Source organism: Scyliorhinus torazame, chromosome 2 (genome assembly GCF_047496885.1).
Source record: "Scyliorhinus torazame isolate Kashiwa2021f chromosome 2, sScyTor2.1, whole genome shotgun sequence".
Classification (NCBI taxonomy): Eukaryota; Metazoa; Chordata; class Chondrichthyes; order Carcharhiniformes; family Scyliorhinidae; genus Scyliorhinus; species Scyliorhinus torazame.
In genome coordinates this window covers 112979686-113003442 of record NC_092708.1, presented here as the reverse complement: position 1 = coordinate 113003442, position 23757 = coordinate 112979686, and the positions used below count along the sequence as shown (strand labels likewise).

The following is a 23757-nucleotide window of genomic DNA, read 5'->3' as shown; positions in this document are numbered from 1 at the left end:
CTTAAGATTAAATAATTTATCCTGCACAACTGCTATATAGGCCTACATGTTAAGAGGTGGATGAATAATTTATTATTGGGAAAAGAATCAGAAGCAATGTGAAATCTTTTTGTTTCACACAACGAGTTGTTGTGGATGGAAATGCGCTAACTGAAAGGATGGTGGAAGTAGATTCAATGGTGAAATCAAAAGGGAATTGGATAAACACTTAAAAGGGAAAAGGTTTACAGCAGTATGGGGAAAAAGCAAGGGGATAGAACTGATTGGATAGCTCTACCAAAGATATTGCACAGGCCCAATAGCTTTCTTGTGTGTTGTACCAGATTACGATTTTATATATTGTCAGTTGTTGACTCTTTGTTGCAACAAATAAAGACTGTTTTTCGATCTGCAATTGTAAAGATCAGTGATTGATCATGTTACAGTTTTTATTGATTTAAGAGTACATTCAATAATTGCATCCATTACAAAACAAATCATGGAAAAGATATCAATTAATTTCAAAAGATTGCGCTCAAAATTAGCATCCGGAGTACTTTTGTTCAAACTTTTAATCTTCAACAGATAACAGCCTGTTCAGGTAAGCTGCCCAACCTGCTTTTTTGTACATTCTTGCAGCTTCCACACAATCCTTTGCAGTCAAGATCCCTCGGCCCACAATGATGATGTCAGAGGCTTTCTTGTGAATCACTTCCTCAGGACTCAGATATTGCTGGCCCAGATTATCCGCTGTGAAGAAGTGGGACGGAGATAGAATTTGCTAAATTGATTCAACACATTCAAGATACAGTTACAGATTTTCATAATACTATTTAATTGGCAAATAAATTATAAACCTAAAATTACTTTTGTTTCTAAGGATATCAACATGGTGTATTGTAAACATCCCACAATGTGACAGAAGAAAGGTTCTGATCTCAGTTATTCCCATTAATGGCTAAATGTTTGCACCACAAACTAGTCTCTTGTCTAAGGAGGTAGTGAACGATACTGTTAAGGTTAGACAGCAGAGGATGGTGAGAAGGGAGGGAACAGTAAAATGTCTCAAGCAGCTTTTGGAAAACCAACTGAAACAGGTTACACAGACAGGATGACAGTGTGATAGTGAACTTAAGAATATCACTATTAGTAACACGTAGTTAATGGACACAATTAGGAACAGTATTTAAGAAATTTGGGACAACTTAGAATCATAGAATTCCTACAGTGCAAAAGGAGATAATTCAGCCCATCGATTCTGCTCCATACCCCCTAAAGCGCAGCCTACCTAGGCCTAGGCCCAGTCCCCCACCCTATCGTTATAGCCCCACTTAACCGCTGGACACTAAGGGGCAACTTAGCATGGCCAATCCGCCTCTCCTGCACACTTTTGGACTGTGGGAGGAAACAGGAGCACCCGAAGGAAACCCGCGCAGACACTGGGAGAATGTACAAACTCCACACACGTCACCCAAGGCCGGAAACAAACATGGGTCCCTGGCACTGTGAGGTAGCAGTGCTAACTACTGTGCCACCATGTTGCCCCAAATTTGAAACTTGGTTTCAACATACTGGTCAAAGTATGGATGTCCTCGCTTTTGTTTTGATGTAGGCAATAAATCATCTTGGTTAGTGGCGTAATATATACTGGACAATGGCAGCCTGCAGAGTTGTTTTATGGCGTACTTTCAAGTAATTAATTGAAGACCAAGTGAAGGTTTATTGCCATACAATTTGAAGACTAGTATGTACCATCAAGACGGTAAGTAACTCATCAGATCCATTTGGTTTTATTTTTTCCTTGTTTCGCTTGTGTACACGAATAAGGATCATACAATTAGTTACTCACTGTAGCAAAGCACAGAACCCTGGCAAACTTCTGCAAAAGAATACAGAACAGGCTAGTTGAAAACTGGGGACATTTGGTAAATTCTGGTCTATTTAAGGAGTAAACAGATTAAATCATCCTAAAGACTGAATTTTTATTCTCAAGGTGGGTAGCTTGAGGAGGGATATTTCCTGCTTAGGCGCATCCACCTCAGGAAAACATGCCTCAAATGATGCTGTTTTCACTCCGGGTGTGGGATAAGTTGCAGATCAGAGGCGGCCACAGGGCTGCTGAATACCAAATCGGGCTCTTTAAAAGGCCTGCCTCGGTTTTCTGGGACTTTGTCCCAGTTGTTTTGCTAAATATTAGGCCCTCTAGCATTCAGCCCCCAAGCTACTAAAGAAGATGTGATGGCAGGGAGGCATTAAATATTTGTAATAAATAATTAAGTTGCTTAAGTCAAAGGAGAACAAAGTGCTGGGATATGACAGGATAGATATATCCAAGGAACCGGAATGAAATGAGGGGAAAGGGGTTACAAAAGAGCTTATGGAATATTGGATTTTGATGTGTGAAAACTACACGATATACACTGTGTTGCACCAAGGCAGCACTCTTCAAACTTGGAACCATCAACTCTTATTTGGACAAGGGCAATAGGTACATGGAAACATCAACACCTCCTGCTCTCACACTATCACAATATAAACACCTGTTCTTCTTTGTCACTGGGTGAAAAACCTGTAACCTTCTGCCCAACAGCTTTGTGGTAACATGACTCACTACCTACCACCAGTCAAGATAAAAGCAAATTACTGCGGATGCTGGAATCTGAAACAAAAACAGAAAATACTGGACAATCTCAGTAGGTTTGACAGCATCTGGGGAGAGCGAAGGGAGCTAACGTAGAGCCTGGATGACTGGCTTTGACAAAGAGTCATCCAGACTCAAAATGTTATCTCCCTTCTCTCACCACCAGTCAAGGACAACTTGGGAAAGCAATAAAAGCTGGTAATAGCCACAACCTGAAAATGATTGGGACAAAAACGATTGGGGAAAAAAAGTTTAGGTTCACTCGGATGGTCCCCGATAGAAGAACAAACAAATACGAAGGAAGACTTGAATAATTGGGACTACTTCCATAAAACTGAACACATTATGAGGCAATTTGAAAGAGATAATTAAAAATTATGAAGGAACTGGGACAGAGGAGAAATACTATTTCAAGTTAAAAAAGGATGCATAGACAGAAGTGCATCTCTGGTGATGCAAGGAGTGCGTAATGGGTGGTGTGTAGTGCCTGTCAACTTGTCACCTCTTGCATTTAGCTCTCACCACTGGCTAGCAGTATAACTATTGTCTCCCCATGATGACACATGTAAACTTGGACCAGTTTATGGACCCAGGCTAAACTACACAGGACTCTGAGGAGGCCTGACAACCCAGACGTGGGCATATAGGCCTACTAGAGCGTAATCGTGTCCTGGTGCCCACAACCCAGACATCCAGCTATGGGTAAATAGTCCCACTGCCAGGGGAGGAGGAGCCTAAGACAAGGGTCAGTTACGAGGGGACACAAGTTTATCTAGAGAGGCAGGAGGTTTAGGGGGGGGGATTTGAAGAAAAACCTTTTTACCCAGAGGGTGGTGACGGTCTGGAATGCACTGCCTGGTAGAGACGGGTTGCCTCACATCCTTTAAAAAGTACCTGGATGAGCTCTTGGCCGGTCATAACATTTAAGGCTATGGGCCAAGTGCTGGAAAATAGGAATGGTCGGCAAGTCAGGTGTCTTTCATGCGTCGATGCAGACTTGATGGGCCAAAGGGTCTCTTCTACACTGTACTATTCTGTGATTCGAATTCTATAAGAAATAGGAACAGTTGTAGACCACAGAGCCCATCTCGTCTGCTCAGCCATTCGCTCTTTGGACATCAACTTGTCCATCCCTATATTCCCAGAGATCAAAAATCTTTCTATCCCAGCCTGAAATGTATTCAATGATGGAGCATCCACAACCCTCTGAGGTATAGGATTCCAACGATTCACAACCACTTGAGCGAAGTAATTTCTCCTCATCTCAGTCCTAAATGATTGGCCTCTTATCCAGAATCTCCCCAAATGATGGAAACAATCTCTCAGAATTTTGTAGGTTTCAATGAGATCGCCCCTCATTCTTCTAAACTCCAGAGAATATAAGCCCAATTTACTCTCATCCCAGGAACCAATTTAGTGAATGTTCGTTGTACCCCAATGCAAGTATATACTTTCTTAATGTAGAGACTAAAACTGCACATTGTACTGCAGATGTGCTCATATCAAAATCCTGTATAACTTTGGCACGGCTTTTTTATTCTGGTCTTGCAATCTGTGATGAATGTAGGAATTTCAAATATATTGTATTATACCGTGGGGCAGCACGGTAGCATTGTGGATAGCACAATTGCTTCACAGCTCCAGGGTCCCAGGTTCGATTCCGGCTTGGGTCACTGTCTGTGCGGAGTCTGCACATCCTCCCCGTGTGTGCGTGGGTTTCCTCCGGGTGCTCCGGTTTCCTCCCACAGTCCAAAGATGTGCAGGTTAGGTGGATTGGCCATGATAAATTGCCCTTAGTGTCCAAAATTGCCCTTAGTGTTGGGTGGGGTTTACTGGGTTATGGGGATAGGGTGGAGGTGTTGACCTTGGGTAGGGCGCTCTTTCCAAGAGCCGGTGCAGACTCGATGGGCCGAATGGCCTCCTTCTGCACTGTAAATTCTATGAAGACCAAGGCAGACCAGCAGCACGGTTCGATTCCCATAACAGCCTCCCCGAACAGGTGCCGGAATGTGGCGACTAGGGGCTTTTCACAGTAACTTCATTTGAAGCCTACTTGTGACAATAAGCGATTTTCATTTCATCTCTCTCAATGTCAGCATAACTAGGAGCTGATCATTAACTTAAGGAATTGAGGTATGGTACACACCCGTGTGCATCAATGGTGCCGAGGTGGAGATGGCTGACAGTTTCAAATTCCTAGGTGTAAACATCATCAACAATATGTCCAGGTCCACCTACGTCGACACTACGACCAAGAAAGCACAACAGCGCCTTTACTTCTTCAGGAAACTAAGGAAATGTGGCATGTCCAGATTGATTCTTACCAATTTTTACAGATGCACCATAGAAAGCATCCTATCTGGCTGCATCACAGCCTGGAATGGCAACTGCTCCGACCAAGACCGTAAGAAACTAGAGAGTTGTGAACACCGCCCAGTCCATCACACGAACCTGCTTCCCATCCATTGACTCCATTTACACCTCCCGCTGCCTTGGGAAAGCGGGGTAGCATAATCAAAGACCCCTCTCACCCGGGTTATTCTCTCTTCCAACCTCTTCCATTGGGCAGGAGATACAAAAGTTGAAGAACACGCACTAACAGATTCAAAAACAGCTTCTTCCCTGCTGTTATCAGACTCCTGAATGACGCTTTATAAACTGAACAGATCTCTCCAAGCATGTTCTCTACTGAGTAGCACTATGCTTCACCTGTTGTCAATTGTGTATTTATCATATGTCCTATGTTTTTGAAATTAAATGAAATGAAAATGAAATGAAAATCGATTATTGTCACAAGTAGGCTTCAATGAAGTTACTGTGAAAAGCCCTAGTCGCCACATTCCGGCGCCTGTTCGGGGAGGCTGGTACGGGAATTGAACAGTGCTGCTGGCCTGCTTGATCTGCTTTAAAAGCCAGCGATTTAGCCCAGTGTGCTAAACCAGCCCCTGTATGGAACGATCTATCTGGACTGTATGCAGAACAAAATTTTGACTGTACCATGGTACACGTGACAACAACCCAAAGCCAATCCAAATCCACCACCTTCTGAAGGGCAACTAGGGATGGGCAATAAATGTTGGTCTAACCAGCGATGCCCACATCCCGAAAATGAATATTTTTTTTTTTAAAAATTGACCTATTAACCTTTTTTGTGGAAAAACATCAGTCGTCTTCCGGTCAACACTATTCATTTCTGCCAACTGCAAAAGGGTCTACCATCCACAAATCAGCCTCCACAGCCACAACAGATGATGTTCAATACAGAAGTGACATATACCTTGGGTGCAATCCATCGTCTCCCAAGACAAGACGACTGCCATTATAAATATAAGTTTAGAAGAAAGAAATTTACAACAGAGAAGGAAAACATTAAAAGAAACAGAGAAGGTTAAGTGGGTTGTACAATTAAAGTTACTGAGGCTTCCGGGTGCAGCGATGACCAGCTGAGTCGCACGTTTCGGCAGCTCCCGGTGGAACGGACTTTTGGGCTCTTAATAAGAGCCCCAACGGCAATTTTAACGGCTAAAAGCACTGTGCGGTAAACCAGAAGGGAATCCCCCCTGGATACGGATGGAAAAAGGAGAGGAAAGTGGCCGGATTGCGGTGGATCCTTTAGAGCAGCGGCAAGGAAGGCAAGCAAAAACCAAGATGGCGTCGGAAGGTGGCAGTTTAATATGGGGCCCTGAACAACACGAGTTTTTGAAACGCTGCGTGGAAGAGCTTAAAAAGGAGATGAAGAAGGAGCTGTTGGCCCCGATATTACAGGCGATCGAAGGGCTAAAGGATGAGCAAAAGACCCAGGAGCGGGAGCTTCGGGTCGTGAAGGCAAAGGCTGCCGAGAACGAGGACGATATACAGGGCCTGGTGGTGAAGACGGAGATGCACGAGGCACACCATAAATGTGGTGTGGAAAGATTGGAGGTGCTGGAGAATAACACGAGGAGGAATAATTTAAGGATTCTTGGTCTTCCTGAAGGTGTAGAAGGAGCAGACGTCGGGGCATATGTGAGCACGATGCTGCACTCGTTAATGGGAGCGGAGGCCCCGGCGGGTCCGCTGGAGGTGGACGGAGCATACCGAGTGATGGCGCGAGGACCGAGAGCAGGAGAAATTCATAGAGCCATAGTGGTGAGATTCCTCCGTTTTAAGGACAAAGAGATGGTCCTTAGATGGGCAAAGAAAACTCGGAGCAGTAGGTGGGAGAACGCTGTGATCCGCGTATATCAAGACTGGAGTGCGGAGGTGGCGAGAAGGAGGGCGAGCTTCAATCGGGCCAAGGCGGTGCTCACAAAAAGATGATAAAATTTGGAATGCTACAACCGTGGGTCACATATCAAGGGAGGCACCACTACTTTGAGACGGCGGATGAGGCGTGGACTTTTATTGTGGAAGAAAAACTGGAATAAGCGGGTTACTAAAAAAGAACGTTTGAAACAAAGTGGTGGGCGAGTATGGGGGGGCGAAGAGGGGGGGAAAAGGGGGGGGAAAGATGAGTCTTATGTTATTAATCCTGCGATGTGGTAACTTTTCTCTCTTCCACAGGTGGTGGTGGAGGGAGGAAGGGAGGTGGAGGAGATGGGGCGTTGGCCATGGGGGGCGGAGCCAAAAGGGAAGCGCGGGCTTTGTTCCCGCGCTATGATAATCATGGCGGGAATAGGGAAGCAGGAAGGAGGGGGCGTCGCACGGTGCGAGCCGAGGTCACGGGGGGAAGCCGAGGTCGGCCAGAGTTTGCTGACTTCTGGGAGCAACATGGGGGGTGTAACTACGCTAGTGGGGGATCTAGCGGGGGGGGGGGGGTGGGAGGGGGGAGTTACTGGGTTGCTGCTGCTGGGGAGAGGGGGGAGCCAGAATGGGGTGGGGTGGGTGGGGGGGCGCCGCCTGGGGGGGGGGGGGGGACACAGCTGCGTGGGAACCGGGTGAGGAGCTGGAAAAAGGGGATGGCTAATCGACAAGGGCGGGGGGGTAAAAAGCCCCCCAACCCGGTTGATCACGTGGAATGTGAGAGGGCTGAACGGGCCGATAAAGAGGGAACGAGTACTCGCACACCTTAAGAAACTTAAGGCAGACGTGGTTATGTTACAAGAGACGCACTTGAAACTTATAGACCAGGTTAGACTACGCAAAGGATGGGTGGGGCAGGTGTTTCATTCGGGGCTGGATGCGAAAAACAGGGGGGTGGCAATACTAGTGGGGAAGCGGGTTATGTTTGAGGCAAAGACCATAGTGGCGGATAGCGGGGGCAGATACGTGATGGTGAGTGGCAAATTACAGGGGGAGGCGGTGGTCTTGGTAAACGTATATGCCCCGAACTGGGATGATGCCAATTTTATGAGGCACATGTTAGGACGCATCCCGGACCTAGAGGTGGGAAAGTTGGTAATGGAGGGAGATTTTAATACGGTGCTGGAGCCAGGGCTGGACAGGTCGAGATCCAGGACTGGAGGGAGGCCGGCTGTAGCCAAGGTGCTTAAAGATTTTATGGAGCAGATGGGAGGAGTAGACCCGTGGAGATTTAGCAGACCTAGGAGTAAGGAGTTTTCGTTTTTCTCCCATGTCCACAAAGTTTATTCACGAATAGACTTTTTTGTCTTGGGAAGGGCGTTGATCCCGAAGGTGAGGGGGACGGAGTATACGGCTATAGCCATTTCGGATCACGCTCCACATTGGGTAGACTTGGAGATAGGGGAGGAAACAGAAGGACGTCCACCCTGGAGAATGGACATGGGACTAATGGCAGATGAAGGGGTGTGTCTAAGGGTGAGGGGGTGCATTGAAAAATACTTGGAACTCAATGATAACGGGGAGGTCCAGGTGGGAGTGGTCTGGGAGGCGCTGAAGGCAGTGGTTAGAGGGGAGCTGATATCAATAAGGGCACATAAAGGAAAGCAGGAGAGTAGGGAACGGGAGCGGTTGCTGCAAGAACTTCGGAGGGTGGACAGGCAATATGCGGAGGCACCGGAGGAGGGACTGTACAGGGAAAGGCAAAGGTTACACGTAGAATTTGACTTGCTGACAACGGGTACTGCAGAAGCACAGTGGAGGAAGGCACAGGGTGTACAGTATGAGTATGGGGAGAAGGCGAGCAGGTTGCTGGCCCATCAATTGAGGAAAAGGGGAGCAGCGATGGAAATAGGGGGAGTGAGGGATGAGGAAGGAGAGATAGAGCGGGGAGCGGAGAGAGTGAATGGAGTGTTCAAGGCATTCTATAAAAGATTATACGAAGCTCGGCCCCCGGATGGGAAGGAGAGAATGATGTGCTTCCTGGACCGGCTGGAATTTCCTAAGGTGGAGGAGCAGGAGAGGGTGGGACTGGGAGCACAGATCGAGATAGAGGAAGTAGTGAAAGGAATTAGGAGTATGCAGGCGGGGAAGGTTCCGGGACCGGATGGATTTCCAGTCGAATTTTATAGGAAATATGTGGACTTGCTTGCCCCGATACTGATGAGAACCTTTAATGAGGCGAAGGAAAGCGGACAGCTGCCCCCGACTATGTCGGAGGCAACGATATCGCTTCTCCTAAAGAAGGAAAAAGACCCGCTGCAATGCGGGTCCTATAGACCTATTTCCCTCCTAAATGTAGACGCCAAGATTCTGGCCAAGGTAATGGCAATGAGGATAGAGGATTGTGTCCCGGGGGTAGTCCATGAGGACCAAACTGGGTTTGTGAAGGGGAGACAGCTGAATACGAATATACGGAGGCTGCTAGGGGTAATGATGATGCCCCCACCAGAGGGGGAAGCGGAGATAGTGGTGGCGATGGATGCCGAGAAAGCATTTGATAGAGTGGAATGGGATTATTTGTGGGAGGTGTTGAGGAGATTTGGCTTTGGAGATGAGTATATTAGATGGGTGCAGCTGCTGTATAGGGCCCCGATGGCGAGCGTGGTCACGAATGGACGGGGGTCTGCGTATTTTCGGCTCCATAGAGGGACGAGGCAGGGATGTCCTCTGTCCCCATTATTGTTTGCACTGGCGATTGAGCCCCTGGCAATAGCATCGAGGGGTTCCAGGAAGTGGAGGGGAGTACTCAGGGGAGGAGAGGAACACCGGGTATCTCTTTACGCGGACGATTTATTGGTGTATGTGGCGGACCCGGCGGAGGGGATGCCAGAGATAATGCGGATACTTGGGGAGTTTGGAGAATTTTCAGGATATAAACTGAACATGGGGAAAAGTGAGCTGTTTGTGGTGCATCCAGGGGAGCAGAGCAGAGAAATAGAGGACTTACCACTGAGGAAGGTAACAAGGGACTTTCGCTACTTGGGGATCCAGATAGCCAAGAATTGGGGTACATTGCATAGGTTAAATTTAACGCGGTTGGTGGAACAGATGGAGGAGGACTTCAAGAGATGGGACATGGTATCCCTGTCACTGGCAGGGAGGGTACAAGCGGTTAAAATGGTGGTCCTCCCGAGATTCCTCTTTGTGTTTCAGTGCCTCCCGGTGGTGATCACGAAGGCTTTTTTCAAAAGGATTGAGAAGAGTATCATGAGTTTTGTGTGGGCCGGGAAGACCCCGAGAGTGAGGAAGGGATTTTTGCAGCGTAGTAGGGATAGGGGGGGGCTGGCGCTACCGAGCCTGAGTGAGTACTACTGGGCCGCCAACATCTCAATGGTATGTAAGTGGATGGGAGAAGAGGAGGGAGCGGCGTGGAAGAGATTGGAGAAGGCGTCCTGTAGGGGGACTTGCCTACAAGCCATGGTGACGGCGCCGTTGCCGTTCTCACCGAAGAAATACACCACAAGCCCGGTGGTGGTGGCTACTCTGAAAATTTGGGGGCAATGGAGACGGCATAGGGGAAAGACGGGAACCTCAGTGTGGTCCCCGATAAGAAATAATCATAGATTTGCTCCGGGGAGAATGGATGGGGGATTTGGAACATGGCAAAGAGCAGGGGTAACACAATTGAGAGATCTGTTTGTAGATGGGACGTTTGCAAGTCTGGGAGCGCTGGCCGAAAAATATGGGTTGCCCCAAGGGAATGCATTCCGGTATATGCAACTGAGGGCTTTTGCGAGGCAACAGGTGAGGGAATTCCCGCAGCTCCCGACGCAGGAGGTGCAGGACAGAGTGATCTCAAAGACATGGGTGGGGGACGGTAAGGTATCAGACATATATAGGGAAATGAGGGACGAGGGGGAGATTATGGTAGATGAGCTGAAAGGGAAATGGGAAGAAGAGCTGGGGGAGGAGATTGAGGAGGGGCTGTGGGCTGATGCCCTAAGTAGGGTAAACTCATCGTCCTCGTGTGCCAGGCTAAGCCTGATACAATTTAAAGTGTTACACAGGGCGCATATGACTGGAGCACGGCTCAGTAAATTTTTTGGAGTAGAGGATAGGTGTGCGAGATGCTCGAGAAGCCCAGCGAATCACACCCACATGTTCTGGTCATGTCCGGCACTACAGGGGTTTTGGGTGGGGGTGACAAAGGTGCTTTCGAAGGTGGTTGGGGTCCAGGTCGAACCAAGCTGGGGGTTGGCTATATTCGGGGTTGCAGAAGAGCCGGGAGTGCAGGAGGCAAAAGAGGCTGATGTTTTGGCCTTTGCGTCCCTAGTAGCCCGGCGCAGGATACTGTTGATGTGGAAGGAAGCAAGCCCCCGGGTGTGGAGACCTGGATAAATGACATGGCAGGGTTTATAAAGCTGGAACGGATTAAGTTCGTCCTAAGGGGATCGGCTCAAGGGTTCACCAGGCGGTGGCAACCGTTCGTAGAATACCTCACAGAAAGATAGAGGGAATGGAAAAGAAGAAGACAGCAGCAGCAACCCGGGGGGGGGGGGGGGGGGGGGGGGGGACCAGAGGGATTCTCAGGGATGTTAATATATAAGTATACAAGTATAATATGTATAGGTTGTTGTTATAGATAATTGTATATTGGACGGTTAAAACATATTTTTGGAGAATATTTATCTGGGACAAGGCAGTTGCCATTTAGTTTTGTTTTTGTTTTTATATATTATTTATTTCTTGTTTATAAAACTGGCCATTGTTATTTATACTGTGATATTACTGTGTAAAGGATGCACAATGTACTTTGATGGTTGGCCAAAAATTTTCAATAAAATATTTTTTTTAAAAAAATTAAAGTTATTGATCAGTCATGACATCAATAGGTTAGATAGATCGGGGGGGGGTGGGGTGAAAGAATATGCGGCACAGGATCGAAGGGATTAGCACTACTGCTTATGCAGCCCTGACTAGATGGAATGAACAGCCTATTTGTGTGCAATTCTGCATAACCTTTAGCTCCCAGTAACCCGGATTGATTAATGTTAATAAATTATATTTGGGATGGCATGGTGGCGCAGTGGTTAGCATTGCTGAGGACCCGGGTTCAATCCCGGCCCTGGGTCACCGTCTGTGTGGAGTTTGCACGTTCTCCCCATGTCTGCGTGGGTTTCACCCCCACAATCTGCACTGTAACTTCTATGATAAAACCCAAAGATGTGCAGGTTAGGTGGATTCGCCACGCTAAATTGCCCCTTAATTGGACAAAAATAATTAGGTACTCAATTTAAAAAATATATATAATTGCTTAATCATCTTTTGATGGCTCGCACCGATCAACCACCATTTCAACCACAATGAATTGAACATAAAGAGGCCAGCCTCTAACAGTACCAATAGTAGCAACTCAGGGTTCAGTTCTTCTCCCTCAGGAGCTGAATTAAGCAAAAACTCAGTGTAATCAACACTGCAACTGCAGAGTAAGAACATAGAACAGTACAGCACAGTACAGGCCCTTCAGCCCACGATGTTGAGCCGACCATTTATCCTAATCTAAGATCAACCGACCCGACACCCCTTCAATTTACTGCTGTCCATGTGCCTGTCTAAGAGTCGCTTAAATGTCCCTAATGACTCTGACTCCATCACCTCTGCTGAGAGTGGATTCCACACACCCACCACTCTGTGTAAAGAACCGACCTCTGACATCTCCCCTATACCTTCCTCCAATCACCTTAAAATGATGTCCCCTTGTGACAGCCATTTCCAAACCAGGGGAAAAGTCTCTGGTTATCCACTCTATCCATGCCTCTCATCACCATGTACACCTCTATCAGGTCACCTCTCTTCCTTCTTCGCTCCAGTGAGAAAAGCCCTAGCTCCCTCAACCTTTCTTCATAAGACCCACCCTCCAGTCCAGGCAGCATCCTGGTAAATCGCCTCTATACCCTCTCCAAATCATCCACATCCTTCCTATAATAAGGTGACCAGAACTAGATACAATATTCCAAGTGTGGTCTAAGTTTTATAAAGCTGCAGCAAAACCTCGCGGCTCTTAAACTCAATCCCCCTGTTAATGAAAGCCAACACACTGTACGCCTTCTTAACAACCCTATCAACCTGGGTGGCAACTTTGAGGGATCTATGTACGAAGATATATATGTTTTGTTGCAACACAAGAGGGCACAAACTAATACATTTTTCGTCGCACTATACAAAATACTTGGTTATTAGTTGCAACTTTTCATAATCCACTCCCATTACACTCATAAATGATGGTTCTAATAACTGGCAAGAGCTCGGTGGTATTATACCTTTGCAATACACTATACATTATTGAAGAGAAGTAGCAATCTTACCTCCAGTCTGCATTTGGACTCCCGGGGTCATGTGTATAAAATCTAATCTGTTGCTGATGTTTGAGCTAGATATAAACCCAATGACAAAATCAGAGTGCTTTTCAGCCAGTCTTACCTAAATAAACAAAAATATGTTTAAAAGTGTTAGAGATTATCTTTAATTTTATCTCTTGCAATTTAATAAGCAGTTTACAAGCTATCCCCAAGGCTAAAGAAATAATTGCAACAATGAGGAGGAATGATTTCCTCAAAGAAGCATCAAATGAAGCCAACAGGTTGAACTGAGAAACAAAAAAGGGGGAAATCACACTGCTGGAACTATAGTACATACTCCAAAACAGACGGAGATAAGATAACAAATATGCAGTCAAATTGCTAAAAATGGCAGTAATAGTGGTGATTTCAATTACCCTAATATTAATTGCAGTAAACTCAGTGCAAAAGGCACAGAATTCTTAAAATGTATTCAGAACTTTTATTAATCAATTGTAGCCAGACAAGAGAAAGGGCGGTTCAATATTTAGTTTTAAGGAATTAACCTAGGTAAGGGCAAGGGGGTATCAATGGAAGAGCATTTAATGATAGTGATCATAATCAATTTAGATTTAAGAGTAACTCTAGAATTATTATTTTCCATAACTAGAATACACGTTTCAAATTGGGGAAGATCAATTTTACCACACTGAAATGCAATTTGGCAAAAGTTACTGGAAACAGCTACCTGAAGATAAATCAGTTTCATAGGAACAGGAGTAGGCCATTCAGCCTATCGAACGTGTCACACCATTTAATATCATGGCTGATGTGGCCTAACTCCACATACCTGATTTGAACCTATATCTGACAATATATTTGTTTGACAAAAATGTATCTATCTCAGATTTAATATTAATAACTGCTCTACCTTCAACTGCTGTTTGTGGGAGAGTTCCAAAGCTCCACCAATGTTTGCGTGAAGAAGTGCTTAGGGGCAGCACGGTAGCACAGTGGTTACCATAGTTGCTTCACAGCTCCAGGGTCCCAGGTTCAATTCTAAATGGCCTCCTTCTGCACTGTAAATTCTATGATTCTACGTCTCTCCTGAACAGTCTTGCCCTGAGTTTTAGACTGTATCCCCTAGTTTTAGAATCTCCAACCAGTGGAAATAGTTTATCATTATCTACTGTGTCTTTCCGTTAATAACTTGAATACATCGAACAGGTCACACCATATCCATCTAAATTCTATCGAAAACAGGCCCGATTTAGATTTGGATTGGATTTTTGTTTATTGTCACGTGTACCGAGGTACAGTGAAAAGTGATTTTCCTAGGGTCAGCTCAACAGATCATTAAGTACATAAAAAGAAAATACATAAACACCGGCATCGGAGGAAGCATACAGGGGTGTAGTGTTAATGAGGTCAGTCCATAAGAGAGTCGTTTAGAAGTCTGGTAACAGCGGGGAAGGTGCTGTTTTTGAGTCTGTTCATGCATGTTCTCAGACTTTTGTATCTCCTGCCCGATGGGAGAAAAGTTGAAAGAATGAGTAAGCCGGGTGGGAGGGGTCTTTGATTATGCTGTCCACTTTCCCCAGGTGTAGGCGGGAGGATGGGGGGGGGGGGCAGGTTTGTGTGATGAACTGGGCTGTGTTCACGACTCTCTGAAGTTTCTTGCAGACTTGGGCCGAGAAGTTGCCATACCAGGCTGTGATGCAGCCTGATAGGATGCTTTCTATGGTTCATCTGTAATAGTTGGTAAGAGTTAATGTCGACATGCTGTACTTGCTTAGTTCCCTGAGGAAGTAGAGGCGCTGTTGTGCTTTCTTGGTGGTAGCGTCGACGTGGGTGGACAAGGACAGATTTTTGGAGATGTGTACCCCTAAGAATTAGAAACTGCTAACCATCTCCACCTTGGCCCTGTTGATGCTGTCAGGGGGGTGTACAGTACTTTGCTTCCAGAAGTCAATGACCAGCTCTTTAATTTTGCTGGCATTGAAGGATAGATTGATGTCGCTCCACCACTCCACTAGGTTCTCTATCTCCCTCTAGTATTCTGACTCGTCGTTATCCGAGATCTGGCCCACTATGGTCATATCATCAGCAAACTTGTAGATGTAGGTGGAACCAAATTTTGCCACGCAGTCGTGTGTGTATAGGGAGTATAGTATGGGGCTAAGTACGCAGGCATGCGGGGCCCCGGTATGGAGGACAATTGTGGAGGTGGTGTTTATTCTTACTGATTTCGGTCTGTGGGTCAGAAAGTCGAGGATCCAGTTGCAGAGTGAGGAGCCAAGTTCCAGGTTTTGGAGCTTTGATACAAGCTTGGCTGGGATTATGGTGTTGAAGGCGGAGCTGTAGTCAATAGGAGTCTGATGTAGGGGTCCTTGTTGTCGAGATGCTCTCGGGATGAGTGTAGGACCAGGGAGATGGCATCTGCTGTGGACGCCATTGCAGTGGATCAAGGCGTTCTGGGAGAATGGAGGTGATGCACTTCTTGACCAATCTCTCGAAGCACTTCATTACGACTGAAGTCAGGGCCACCGGATGGTAGTCATTGAGGCACATTGCCTGGTTCTTCTTTGGCACCTTAATGATGGTGCTCTTCTTGAAGCAGGTGGGGACCTCGGAGCGGAATAGGGACAGGTTAAACATGGCCCACAAATACATTTGCCAGCTGGTCTACTAAGATTCCGAGTGCACGACCAGGGATCCCGTCTGGACCCGCCGTCTTCTGAGGGTTCACTTTCAGGAGGGTCGATCTGACTTCGGAAGCTGTGATGGTGGGTATGGGTGTGTTATGGGCTGGTGGGGCACTCAACAGCGGATTGCTGGTTTCCTGCTTGAACCGAGCATAGAATGCATTGAGTTCATATGGGAGGGGTGTGCTGCTGGAGATACTGCTCGGATTCGCTTTGTAGCCAGTTATGTTGTTTCAGAAGGGAATTAGAAGACATGAAAAGATACTGGCAAGAACATTGAACATAAGAACTAGGAGGAGTAGGCCATCTGGCCCCTCGAGCCTGCTCCACCATTCAATGAGATCTTGGCTGATCTTTTGTGGACTCAGCTCCACTTTCCGGCCCGAACACCATAACCCTTAATCCCTTTATTCTTCAAAAATCTATCTATCTTTATCTTAAAAACATTTAATGAAGGAGCCTCTACTGCTTCACTGGGCAAGGAATTCCATAGATTCACAACCCTTTGGGTGAAGAAGTTCCTCCCAAACTCAGTCCTAAATCTACTTCCCCTTATTTTGAGGCTATGCCCCCTAGTTCTGCTTTCACCCGCCAGTGGAAACAACCTGCCCGCATCTATCCTATCTATTCCCTTCATAATCTTATATGTTTCTATAAGATCCCCCCTCATCCTTCTAAATTCAAACGAGTACAGTCCCAGTCTACTCAACCTCTCCTTGTAATCCAACCCCTTCAGCTCTGGGATAAACCTAGTGAAACCCCTCTGCACACCCTCCAGTGCCAGTACGTCCTTTCTCAAGTAAGGAGACCAAAACTGAACACAATACTCCAGGTGTGGCCTCACTAACACCGTATACAATTGCAGCATAACCTCCCTAGTCTTAAACTCCATCCCTCTAGCAATGAAGGACAAAATTCCATTTGCCTTCTTAATCACCTGTTGCACCTGTAAACCAACTTTTTGCGACTCATGCACTAGCACACCGGGGTCTCTCTGCTCAGCAGCATGTTTTAATATTTTATCATTTAAATAATAATCACTTTTGCTGTTATTCCTACCAAAATGGATAACCTCACATTTGTCAACATTGTATTCCATCTGCCAGATCCTAGCCCATTCACTTAGCCTATCCAAATCCCTCTGCAGACTTCCAGTATTCTCTGCACTTTTTGCTTTACCACTCAGCTTAGTGTCATCTGCAAACTTGGACACATTGCCCTTGGTCCCCAACTCCAAATCATCTATGTAAATTGTGAACAATTGTGGGCCCAACACTGATCCCTGAGGGACACCACTAGCTACTGACTACCAACCAGAGAAACACCCATTAATCCCCACTCTTTGCTTTCTATTAATTAACCAATCCTCTATCCATGCAACTACTTTCCCCTTAATGCCAGGCATCTTTATCTTATGCAGCAACCTTTTGTGTGGCACCTTGTCAAAAGGCTTTCTGGAAATCCAGATATACCACATCCATTGGCTCCCCGTTATCTACCGCACTGGTAATGTCTTCAAAAATTCCACTAAATTAGTTAGGCACGACCTGTCCTTTATGAACCCATGTTGCGTCTGCCCAATGGGACAATTTCCATCCAGATGCCTCGCTATTTCTTCCTTGATGATAGATTCCAGCATCTTCCCTACTACCAAAGTTAAGCTCACTGGCCTATAATTACCCGCTTTCTGCCTACCTCCTTTTTTAAACAGTGGTGTCACGTTTGCTAATTTCCAATCCGCCGGGACCACCCCAGAGTCGAGTGAATTTTGGTAAATTATCACTAGTGCATTTGCAATTTCCCTAGCCATCTTTTTTCGCACTCTGGGATGAATTCCATCAGGGCCAGGAGACTGGTCTACCTTTAGCCCCATTAGCTTGCCCATCACTACCTCCTTAGTGATAACAATCCTCTCAAGGTCCTCACCTGTCATAGCCTCATTTCCATCAGTCACTGGCATGTTATTTGTGTCTTCCACTGTGAAGACTGACCCAAAAAACCTGTTCAGTTCCTCAGCCATTTCCTCATCTCCCATTATTAAATCTCCCTTCTCAGCCTCTAAAGGACCAATATTTACCTTAGCCACTCTTTTTTGTTTTATATATTTGCAGAAACTTTTACTATCTGTTTTTATATTCTGAGCAAGTTTACTCTCATAATCTATCTTACTCTTCTTTATACCTTTTTTAGTAGCTTTCTGTTGCCCCCTAAATATTTCCCAGTTCTCTAGTCTCCCACTAATCTTTGCTACTGTGTATGCTTTTTCCTTCAATTTGATACTCTCCCTTATTTCCTTAGATATCCATGGTCAATTTTCCCTCTTTCTACCGTCCTTCCTTTTTGTTGGTATAAACCTTTGCTGAGCACTGTGAAAAATCGCTTGGAAGGTTCTCCATTGTTCCTCAACTGTTTCACAATAAAGTCTTTGCTCCCAGTCTACCTTAGCTAGTTCTTCTCTCATTGTAATTTCCTTTGTTTAAGCACGTTTTAAAATTAAGCTAGTGCTTGATTTTACCTTCTCACCCTCCATCTGTATTTTAAATTCCACCATATTGTGAGCGCTCCTTCCGAGAGGATCCCTAACTATAAGATCATTAATCAATCCTGTCTATTACACAGGACCAGATCTAGGACCGCTTGTTCCCTTGTAGGTTCCATTACATTCTAGGAAACTATCGCGGATACATTCTATAAACTCCTCCTCAAAGCTGCCTTGACCGACCTGGTTAAACCAATCGACATGTAGATTAAAATCCATGATAATTGCTGTACCTTTTCTACATGCATCAGTTATTTCTTTGTTTATTGCCTGCCCCACCATGTTACTATTTGGTGGCCTATAGACTACTCCTATCAGTGACTTTTTCGCCTTACTATTCCTGATTTCCACCCAAATGGATTCAACCTTATCCTCCATAGCACCGATGTCATCCCTTACTATTGCCTTCGGATGTCATCCTTAAGTAACAGAGCTACACCACCTCCCTTACCATCCACTCTGTCCTTCCGAATAGTTTGATACCCTCGGATATTTAACTCCCAGTCGTGACCATCCTTTAACCATGTTTCAGTAATGGACACTAAAATCATAGTCATTCACGATGATTTGCACCATCAACTCATTTACCTTATTCCGAATACTACGAGCATTCAGGTAAAGTACACTTATGTTGGCTTTTTTCCCCTCTGTTCTGAATCTTAACACCTCGATCAGTAACATCCCCTCAGTTATATTTCCTCTTAACTGTTCTCCTAATTTTCCTTGTCGTTGAACCCATATCTTCATGTAACAACCTGCCACGTTGCTTACCATTAATGTTTTTACTTCCCGTTTTATTCCTTTTAGTATTCCTGGTCCTATTCACTGAGCTCCCCTCAGTCACTGTACCTTGTACTGTCGCCCTTTTTGATTTTGACTATGGCCTCTCTGCCTTACACTTTCCCCTTACTGCCTTTTGTTTCTGTCCCTGTTTTACTACCTTCCAACTAATTTGTTGGCTTTTGTTATTTATCCTTGTAAAACCGTCAAAATTTGAAGAGAAAAAATTTCCAAAGCTATGGGGTAAAAATTGGGGAGTGAGACTGTTCGAGTTGCTCCTGCAGAGAGCAGGCACACATAACAGGCCAAATGGCCTAGGTCTGTGGTGTAAGCATTCTATGATTCTGTAATGCCCATTGCAATTAGGGAACTACAAACAGGAAAAGAAAATTGAATTATTTCCTTCCATAACCTCAATATAACAAAGGCCTCAAGTTGTTGCAGAAACGTTTCTTCTCAAAGCTTTCTGGTAAAAATCCTCCGATTCCACATGTGCCTTTCTAACAGTTTTGAGATATATTTCTTAGATTATCATTTTGTTTGAAATAGATCAGAATAGTTTAATTACAGCTGCTTTTGTGTATTCTCCAGTAGCCAGGGAACCTTCAGTGCTCATTTCGGCAATCAGCAGGCAGCCTCGTTTCAGAGGCAACCCAACTTCCTTTAATCCTTTCACTACTCCAGGGCCAGGTACCACATGAGCATTCACAAAGTCAGACCATGAAGCAATTTTGTATATTCCACCTGGAGAACAAGACAACATAATTAATCAAGCAAAGCATTTTTACATTGCAATAATGTTCATGACTCCCAATGCCCATGTCCTACACAGTAAACAGGCAGTCAAACATAAACTAATCAGTCTATGCTGTTTTGACACCAGAGGATATAGTTTTTCTTGGTTCTCTGAATGTGTTGAGTGTACTGAAAACTCCTTAGTCAGACTTATAAACAAATTAAGCCACCTAAGTGTGCGACAGCACACACATTTCCATCCCAGCAAAATATATATTTTTTTCATTTTTAATCAGCGGAAAAGGAATATATCATGTGGTGCCTTACATTTCTTATAGCACATTCAAGAGGCTAACTCTGAAGACTGCCAGTGAAACCATACATCAGTACTTTTATAAAGAGGTGAGTAAGTTGGAAGGGGACAAAGAAACTCAAAATATTTCTAACGTATCAATTATTTGTCCAACATAATCCATGCCAAACAATGACGGAGAATTCAACTAACTTGTGTTGAGACAAATAGCCAAGGCTTGAAACTGAAGAATACACCACAAACAAATAACTTGTCTTTGTTCTTTGTCTATATGCTCTCTGGTGCCAGCAAAATACAAGAATTAATATTCTCAACAACACGCTTCAGATAGTGTAGACAGGGTTAAGTTCAGTAACTCCAACAAATAAGTAAACCGCTATTTATAAAAAAAAATGTTTTCTGATCTCACAAAATGTTTGCACCTGGAGAAGTCAAGTACACAGTTAAGGGGTCAATTGAGGGGTTTCGCCTGAGATGGCAGCCATCCATTTCCTTCTTTAACGAGTTAGTCACGGTCAGTTGTTGGGGAGGGGGGGGGGGGGAGAATTAGTTTAATAATAATCTTTATTGTCACAAGTAGGCTTAACACTGCAATGAAGTTACTGTGAAAAGCCCCTAGTCGCCACATTCCAGCGCCTGTTCGGGAGAGGGAGAATTCAGAATGTCCAAATTACCTAACAGCTCAGCTTTCGGGACTTTTGGGAGGAAACCAGAGCACCCGGAGGAAACCCACGCAGACACGGGGAAATCATGCAGACTCCGCACAGACAGTGACCCAATCCGGGAATTGAACCTGGGACCCTGGCGTGTGTAGCAACAGTGCTAACCACTGTACTACCGTGCTGCCCAATTATTGGTGGGGAGAGGGCTTTTTCCTTTTGGATGGGGTTTAAATGGTTGGTTGGGTTTTGGCTATATTGTGTTGTACAACATCCATCTTTTGTGTTGTCAGTTTGTTATACATTTGATATAAATGAAAAATCTTCAATAAAAATATTTTTAAAAATGTTTTCATAGGAGTGCAAGGGGTCAAGATCCCTGGGATGCAAAGAAATCTAAAAATAAGTCAAGGAGAGGAATTAACTGAATGTAATACATGCAAGAAAAATGGTTAATGGAATAAATGATGAGACTCCAAATTGGCAAATCGTCATAACCTGATGGTTTCCATGCCAGGGGGTATTAAAAGAAAGCTGGGGAAATTGCAGATGCATAAGTCACATTTTTCAGAGGTTCTCTACATTCAGGAATTGAAACTTTAGATCAGAAAATTGCAAATGTTACTCCATTTTGTAAAAGAAAAAGCATTTACAAAGTCAGACCATAAAGCAATTTTGTATACTCTACCATGTAAACCATGTTGTGGGAAGCTATTGGAATACATCATCAAGGAGAGAGCAACTGAGCACTTGAACAAGTACGAGCTGATCAAAGAGTCCATATGAATTTGTGAATATTAGATCATGTCTGACAAATCAAATTGACCTTTTTTGAGGAGTTCGGTGCAATGTTTACCAATTTCTAGTGTAATTTAGCAATGCTCCAGAGATTATTAGCAAAATAAAATGTTGAGAATTGGATGTAGTTTATGAAAAGAATTGGGCCATAGGAGCAAGAAGAGTTGAGATACAAGAAACACATCCTGATTTACAGCGTGTGACAAATGGTGTTCCTCGGTAACTTATACTGGATCTCAACGTTTCGCCAGAAATATCAGCGACCTGAATAAAAGAACAGAGAGCTGTATATCCAAGTTTTCAGATGACAATAAATTTGGGACGGGTGACAAGGTCTTTGAGAGAGTACAAAAAGGCGTTGACCAAGAATGAAGAACATTGAGAGACTCAAGAATCTGAGATTGCTCTCCTTCGTGCAGATATTTTTGAGAAGCCGGGACAGAGGTACTCAAAATCATAAGGATCTTTAATAACGCTAGTGGAGAGAAATTTACTCCGTCAAATGACCAGATAACTAGAACTATGTATTTAAAATAATTAGAAAAAAGCTAGAGATGAAACGATGAGCCGGGGGGGGGGGGGGGGGGGGGGGGGGGCTGTTGTCATCTGGAACACACTAGCTAAACAGGGGTGAAATCAGATTCCATAGGAACTTTCAAAATACAATTGGAGGTAACAAATGATAACAGGAGAAAGGTGCTTTGTGGGATTAAATTGGACAGCTCTTCCAAAGGGCTGGCACAGGAGCGATGGGCCAAATGCTTCACTTCAGTGCTGTAAGTTTCTACGATTCTATAAGTTAGATGGTAAATTGTTTAAGAGGGAGCAGTAAGTTACAAAGAGACAAACAGATTGAGAGTAGGCACGGCAATAGTCAACGTGGGAGATCAAAAGATCATTCACTTTTAGTCTAAAATAGACAGCTTGGAATGTTTTTTGTTTTAAAATGGTGACTGACTAGGAGCTCTGGAAGATCAAAGGGGTTTGGGTGTCCACATACACCCAAAGTCACAAAAATGGCCAATAGAACAATCTTATCTCCATAAGATTAGAATACTACAAAAGGAAGAATTTATGCTTTATAGTTGTATATAGCTTTAGTCAGATGCCATCAGGATTACTTCATTTTTGAAATCAAACCTCAGGAATCCTGGACGGCCCAGCACAGATTCACCAGAACGGTACCAGGGCATAAAGATATAAATTGTGAAAACAGGTTGCATAAACTCGGCTTCTATTCCCATGGGTTTACAAGGTTGAGAATAACTGAAGTATTTAAAAACGATAATAGGATTTGATCGGGGTAGATCGAGAAACTGATATCTCTGGTGGGGTTAGAGCTAGGCTATTTAGGAGCAAAAGTGGGAAGAACTTTTTCATACACAGCAGTGGAAATCAAAAATTTCTGCCTTCAAAAAGCCAGTGTATGGTGCATCAATCGGAATTGAAATTTTCATGACTGAAATTCACACATTACTAGGTAAAGATGCCAAATGATACGAATCAAAAGTGAGTAAACAGAGTTAAGGTACATATCAGCCTGAGTCAAACTGAATTACAGGAGTCTTGAGATGCAGAAGAGTCTCCTCCTGTTCTTTAAGCACAAAATACCACGTGATAAGCAGCTCTCCTTTATAACCTAATCCTGAATACTATTAATTCCACAGAATTGTGGGCTATGATCTAGCCTGAATCCCAATTCATGGCTAGTCAGGGAATTCAGAGCCCATAAACAAAGCCTCTGAATAGCCTGCCCTTTGTAAATCCAAGATAGGCTGACAGAGATCCAGAAACACACTTAATGTGGAAAGTGTGTATTCCTCTCAGAAAAGGCCCCATGTGAGCAACAATGGAGAATTTTCAGGTTTCGTCACCTCGATGCAGTCCAAATCAGGAATGAGAAGATGCATTCCAAATCAGGAATGGCAAAATAATTTCACCTCGCCCAAAATGACCTGTACCATTATCCCCAAGACCTGGCTATGCTTCACAGAAACTGAAGTATGAGCCAAGTTCCTTAGATGTGTACCTCCACTCCCAAGAAAATGC

General features: G+C 44.6%; 1 protein-coding gene across 2 annotated transcripts in view; it reads right to left on the bottom strand.

The window, feature by feature from the left end:
• Positions 1–379: 379 nt before the first annotated feature.
• Positions 380–23757, bottom strand: part of umps (uridine monophosphate synthetase) — a 50763-nt gene continuing 27385 nt past the window's right edge. Inside the window, exons 4-6 of one of the 2 annotated variants that reach the window (XM_072475666.1) lie at positions 19772–19947; positions 13207–13321; positions 380–729 (exon numbers count right to left, since the gene is read on the bottom strand). In XM_072475666.1, the coding sequence (XP_072331767.1) occupies positions 551–729; positions 13207–13321; positions 19772–19947 (470 nt within the window). In that variant the 3' untranslated portion in view covers positions 380–550. Of the gene's footprint in view, positions 761–13206; positions 13322–19771; positions 19948–23757 lie in introns of both variants that reach the window. The other variant, XM_072475659.1, reaches the window with a different exon arrangement.